Source organism: Hipposideros armiger, unplaced genomic scaffold (assembly GCF_001890085.2).
Source record: "Hipposideros armiger isolate ML-2016 unplaced genomic scaffold, ASM189008v1 scaffold_451, whole genome shotgun sequence".
Lineage (NCBI taxonomy): Eukaryota > Metazoa > Chordata > Mammalia > Chiroptera > Hipposideridae > Hipposideros > Hipposideros armiger.
Window position 1 is genome coordinate 1221028 of NW_017731801.1, and position 6265 is coordinate 1227292.

Sequence of the window (6265 nt, forward strand, 5' to 3'; positions counted from 1 at the left end):
GTCTCCAGCCTCATNAAAGACATGATCCCCTCCTTCAAAGAATTCACAACCTGTAAGCACAGTCTAAAAGCTGTAGGTTGGATCATTTGTACATTTTGACAATGGACATTGACTGATGGGATGAACAATGGGGCAGATTTCAGAGGTTCTGGTCCTGAGGAGGCATTTTTGCATTGGGAAAGCTTCTATTGTCTCTGGGAAGAGTGGTTTGCTAACTGGGCTATGGATCAGCATCTGTTAAAAAGACACATCCTAGAACCTTACCCCAGACCTATCAAGTCAGAATCTCCGGGTGCCAAGACCCAGGAGTCTTCTGGAGACGCCCTGGGCGAATCTGTAACCTACACTGCTCTGAAGATGGCTATTTGGGTCTCAGCTTCTTAGAAGTCACCCAAAAGGCAGCTGCCTAAGAGACCACAGACTTAGAGGAGGAGATTTGGAAAGAACGGAAATAAAGGAGACTAGAGCCAGGAGTGGAGAGGAGGAGTCCAGGGAAAAGTCTTTAAAACCAGAGCCATGTGATGAAATCCGAGACTCCATTATGAAACAGTTGCCCTGATCACATCAGCTGGACCCAGCCTCTTCCTGGTCCCGGTGGCAGCAAATGCTGGTAACCCTGTCACTTGGGGCTGCAAAAGAAGGAGCTGCTGACGGTTTCTGGCAAACAATTTGAACTTTGAACAGAAAGCTGGAGTGTTTTGAGTGATACAAATTAGCGAGCAACAGGCAAGTGTCTGGGTGCTGCTAGTTGGCTCAGCAAGCCATCCTGCTCAAGACTGCTTCCTGCCGCTTAATTCAGGGTAAGTGGTCAATCAGGGCTGTCGTCAGAGAAGGGCTTCTTTCTCATTTCAGCGGCAGGGCATTGGGGAAGGCTGCTTTCATTTTGCTGTGTGTGTTTTCTCTCATCTCAGCAGGTAACACAGTTCTCCCAGAGACCAGCAATTACCATCCCTGGTGCTTTATTGCTCAGCAATCTTGGTTATAAAAGTCAGAGTCCAGCTAGCGTTATTTATGGAGAGATTGTTTCTTGACTCATGAAATTTTTTTCTAGGATTTATTGCTTGGAAGGAGGGGAAGGAAGTGCTTGTGATGAAGAGAGAAAAGCAACAGGCTCCTAAACTGAATGGAATTTTTGGGTGTTGATTTAGACATTTTAATTTTTATGGGTGACCTTTGCTCAGCTTTATTNGGCTGTTAAACTCTATTCTCTAGAAATTTTAAATAAATTTTGGTCTGTTCACTAACACTTCTTTTTTGGTCTCAGCATTGAAAGGGAGTCACCATTTCCCACTGATTGTGCTGCAGGTGTGTGGAGGCTCCATGAAATCTCTTAAGTACACCTGGTGACTTTAACCCATTAGAATAGTCTTCATTCCAGAATCACTTATTTTTGCTGCATTTCTTCCCTCTCCTTTGAGGGAAACCAGACTATGTCACCCCCAAATATGCCTCTTTGACATAAAATTTATTAGCACTTAAAAAAACAGCAAATGCAAAAAGGGCCCTCTGACCCTCCCCTTTTTCTTCCTGAAAGCAGGAGATAAAACTCCCAGATGGAAGATGTCCTCCCTGTACCAGAAGGAAAGTAACAGTCTTATCATCAAAGACCAGAAGTTGAGATCGAGAGAAGTCTATGCAAACAGGCCTTGTTAAAATAATTCTTATCTTCCTTTAGCCTCCCCACTGTGGATGGTAAAGGGGCCACATGTCAAACCTGTCAAGCTCAGGAGACTGAAAATAAGATGGCATGAACACACACACACAAAATTTTTAACTAAGTGGGCCATAGTGGAAAGTCACATCTTCAGCTTCCTCATTAAGTTAATCTGTGCTTTTTCAGTGGGCCTGTTCGTTGTCTTTTTGTACCTAAGATAACATCTTTAATCCTTTTTCCAGGACCAGAGCTGGAAGCTGCAAAATTCCTCATTATTATGCTTGTCTCCTGATTACCATCTCTATGTGTTGTAAAAAGCAAGCTGTAAGCTATCCTGCATCCACCTATGTGATTAAGTACCTGTGTCTCCAATTCACTTTTATCCAATCCCAGAGATTTCCCCGCTTTGCTTTCTCCTACCCCCTTCATTTATCACCAATGGATTGCATGTAACCTTCCTCCTTTGATTTTATGTATAAAATAAGCTGTAAAACTGCCATTCTTTGGAGCTTTTTCTCAATCCAAGATTTTGCTTCTCGGCAATTGTCAACAGTTTGGCTCAAACAAACTCTTAAAAGTTTTCTCTTAGGCTGGATGTTTTTCGTCAGCACTACATAGCTTACTTTTCCACAATTGCCTCTCCTGGTTTAACCTAATGTAAAAGCAAGTAGGGTTTACCATTTTTGTTGGGGCGGGGGTGAGGGTGGGGTGTCTTCATTTCTTATGAGGGCTCCTGTGTCACATAAAACTTACATTATATAATTTTGTATATTTTTTATTGTTTTTAAAAATATTTTTATTGGGGATTATGGGGAACAGTGTGTTTCTCCAGGACCCATCAGCTCCAAGTCAAGCATANGGCAGTGTCACTGGCCCTCATATGAGGGATCTGAACTGGAGCCATCTGGCGTTTCAGGGTTTTTTTGACCAGTGCCTCTGACTCTAGTTCATCTTTTCCTAGATCCTATTTTATCTTTATTTTAATCTGTATCTGTTTTTCTGTAAACAGGTTCAAATCTTTTGTGGAATAAGGTATAGAAGAAAGGAGGGAAGGACAGAAAGAAGGGATAAGGAAGGAAGGATAAGAAACACCCAAATTTTCCTCATAATTGAGCAGAGTAAGAAATGGCTGATCAAATGTATATTGCAGCCTCTTTATTACAAACACTGACACTTATCACTCCATTAGAAAGGCATAAAAGCAGACACAAGATCATAGTTTTATTTTCCCTTGAAAAAAACAAATAATAGGAACTGTGAAAAGAGATGCAAGTCAATCTTACAAAGGCAGGGAGGGATTAGAGATTAAAAAAGTAAACACCACTGCAATATATTTCTTGTTTATGTAACTGTACCCCAGGTAGGTGTGAGGTCTGAAAAGCAGCACTAAGCCTTCCTATAAACCTTTTATCATCTATTACCCTTTCCAGTCTTAACAAGCACCTGTGAAATTGGTCACATGAGTATTATCTCAATTGAGGAATTGAAGTTCAACTTAAAACCACAAAACTGAGATTTACTGCATTGTTAAAATGGCTAAGACAGGAGGTCGTGATGTCAGACCTAACCTGAATTTCCTGTTCTACTATTCATTATTTATGAGACCTTAAGCATATCACTTAACCTGTTTCCTCCTAGGTAAAATGAGAATAATGGGTACTCTCTGCGTGTCCTCTTCTCACTCCTCCAAATGTTTTGCATACTTTGCACTGTCTCTAGAAGTCCAACTTGGCCAGAACTAATGTAAGCATTTATTTGAATCCCTCCCCCAGAAGTTACCACAAAGCTTAACAGGAAGTCAGGACTAGAGAGTTCACAAGGGGCCCAGCTCCACCCCATAGTTCTCCCAAGGTTAATCTATGGTTAATCATCTCAAGATGTCAGTTCACTTTGATCAGAATTTAAATCTCCAACTTAAAATCCCCTCTTCCACCGCAGGGCAGGAAATACCACCCGCCCCTTTGCCAGTCGCCAATGTTCCAGCTGACAGCTACCCCCGCAAGTGCCCTTGCAGATGAGCCAGTGCACATCCGAGCGACAGGCCTGCCCCCGTTGCAGTTGGTGACCCTTACAGCATCTCTGAAGGATGAGAAGGGAAAACTGTACCGGTCCAAAGCTTTCTATAGGTCTAACGAAGCTGGTGAGCTGGACCTGCAGCAGGCTCCTTCATTTGGAGGCGACTACGTGGGGGTCCATCCGATGGGCCTCTTTTGGTCTCTGAAGCCTGAGACGGTTTTTGGGAGGCTGCTGAAGAGGGATGTGATGAACAGCCCCTTTTTGGTCACTCTGGACCTATACGACTCAGTTTGCTTCTACGACTCAGCCTTGGTTAAGCCCAGGGTCAGCCAGGTGGTGCAGCGCTGGTACTCCTGCCCTGGGACACAGCGGATTCAGATCCGAGAAGGCCGTGTGCGAGGAGCCCTTTTTCTCCCACCAGGTGAGATTGATCTTTGGTGATAGAGAAAACATGGTTGATGGAAGTAAAAACTAAAACACATGGCATCAAATTATTGGAGAACTAGTATTTCCCATAATACAGTCAAGCTAGCGTGCCATTGTGTGTTTGTGTGTGAAGGTGAAATTCATTTTGCTAGGCCTCTATCTACATGGCTGTCTACTTGACCCCCTTTTCACTCTTTCTGATCCCATTGTCTCCTTTCTTTGTTGCTCACAGGGGAAGGCCCTTTCCNGCCTCCACACGACCATGCCTGTCTTAGGTTGTTCCTCCCACAAGGAATCTTACCCATCATTGACTAACCGGCCATCCTTTGGAGCCAAACAGGGAGACACAGGTGTATGAGCACTGTCCTCAAAAGGGTCAGTTTAGGGTTAAGCGCAGGAGGACAGACGGCTGCACAGCTGCACTGCAACAGAGCTCCAGAAAAACTGGAGACAAAACATCGAGCATTCAATAGTCAGCTGAGTGCTGAGACCTCAAAACAAAATTCTAGCTCTAAGATCGATTCTCTCACAGACTGAAGTCTTCTGAAACCTACCTCCTTACTTCGCTCTTGCCTATTACATGTGTCTACATACTGTATTTCCCCGTGTATAGGACACTCCCATGTATAAGATGCACTTTAATTTTTGGGCCTAAAATTTGAAAAAAAATGTATTACATAAAGTTATTGAACTCAAGTTCTATTCATCATAAAATTCATACAACTCCTCATCACTCAAAACTCCCAACCATTAGCTTGTCCTCATCTGTGTCTGATAACGAATCACTGTCTTCATATATTGCCTCTCATGGCCTTCTGCCGTGGTGTTTTCAGTAGGGTTTCTTTTTCCCATAGCCAGTCTCGGATTGTTTTCTCAGTTGGAGGAGGACCAAACTTATGTTCAGCAGCACAATTTCCATTCACTTTTGCAAACTGGATCACTTTTAACTTGAATTCAGCACTGTATGAAAATCTTTTCTGAGCCATTTCTGGGCAGAATGTGGCAAAACGTAACCTACGTAATATACCGGTAACAAGTGCTAAACAATGAGCGCAAAGACAACAAGCGCGAAAAAGCAGGAAATGCAAGTAAAAAATCTACAACCACTGTATAAGATGCACCCAGTTTTTAGACCCCAAATTTTTCAAAAAAGGGTGTGTCTTATACATGGGGAAATACGGTAACCCCTGACCTTCTAAATGAGCTACCCATTCCCCAGGGGTTTCTTAGGCTAAGAACAACCACATTTCTCTCTGTCCCTGTCTCTCTCTCCCCTCACTTTTCCACACTGCACCTCAAGACTGGCTTTCTGTGATCATCTGAACATAGCTTCTGAATCTTGTGGGTTCAGCCACATACAAAGAGTCCAGGACCAGGAATAGGGTGAGGCAAGAGGGACTCTCAGGGTCCAAAGTTACAGGAGGACTTCAGGGCTTGGTCATGCCAGTAAATTTTTGCTACCTAGGTACCTTTTGACCTCACCTTTAATCCTGACCCTGATAGAGTGACTAGTGATTTCTGAATTCCAGTTCTAAATTGGCAAGAGGAGAACATCCTTGACACATCTTCAATCACATGTCCAGCCATGATCCAAATCAGCAATGGCCTCAGGGTGGAGGTCACATGGTTTAAACAGCTGCTGAGTGTCTACTGCTGGGCTTTCAGGGTAATTTTTAGATAAAGAGAAACCATGACTTGGGAAGAAACCCCAATATTTTATAATACAGAAGCACTATATAAGTAGAGTATTTTTATTATATTTTTGGTGCTAGTTTTTTTTCCTGCTAGTTGTAAATCTCATAATGCCTAAGCATGTACACTGTATGATTTACTACATAAGTATCAATAGGATCCCTAAAGTTTTAGCGCATAGTTGCTGTCCTTGAAAAGTCTGCTGTCCACTTGGGAAGATCAGGCCAGATGCAGGATGCATGCTGGAGAGTGGGGATGGCCAGCAATTCAAATTAATTCAACTTGAAAATAAAATCTGTATTGAGTCAATACATTGTATGGAAGTTTTAAGAAGGAGAATAAGAAGAAGAGTTGGGAAAGGATTTGTAAAATAGGGGAAATCAATGATCCCTTCTTAATAACCTCTTCTGAGGGGACAAAGGAAACAGCAGATACAGAGGCTTACAGGAAGGATCAGACCAAAAAATAACTACAGAG

At 42.8% G+C, this 6265-nt stretch overlaps 1 protein-coding gene across 1 annotated transcript in view; it reads left to right on the forward strand.

The window, feature by feature from the left end:
* The first annotated feature begins 535 nt into the window (after positions 1–535).
* The window catches only part of BAAT (bile acid-CoA:amino acid N-acyltransferase), a 17172-nt gene continuing 11442 nt past the window's right edge, over positions 536–6265 (forward strand). The window contains exons 1-3 of the mRNA XM_019665746.1: positions 536–800; positions 3593–4091; positions 4329–4360. Of these exons, the coding sequence (XP_019521291.1) occupies positions 3629–4091; positions 4329–4360 (495 nt within the window). The 5' untranslated portion in view covers positions 536–800; positions 3593–3628. The remainder of the gene's footprint in view (positions 801–3592; positions 4092–4328; positions 4361–6265) is intronic.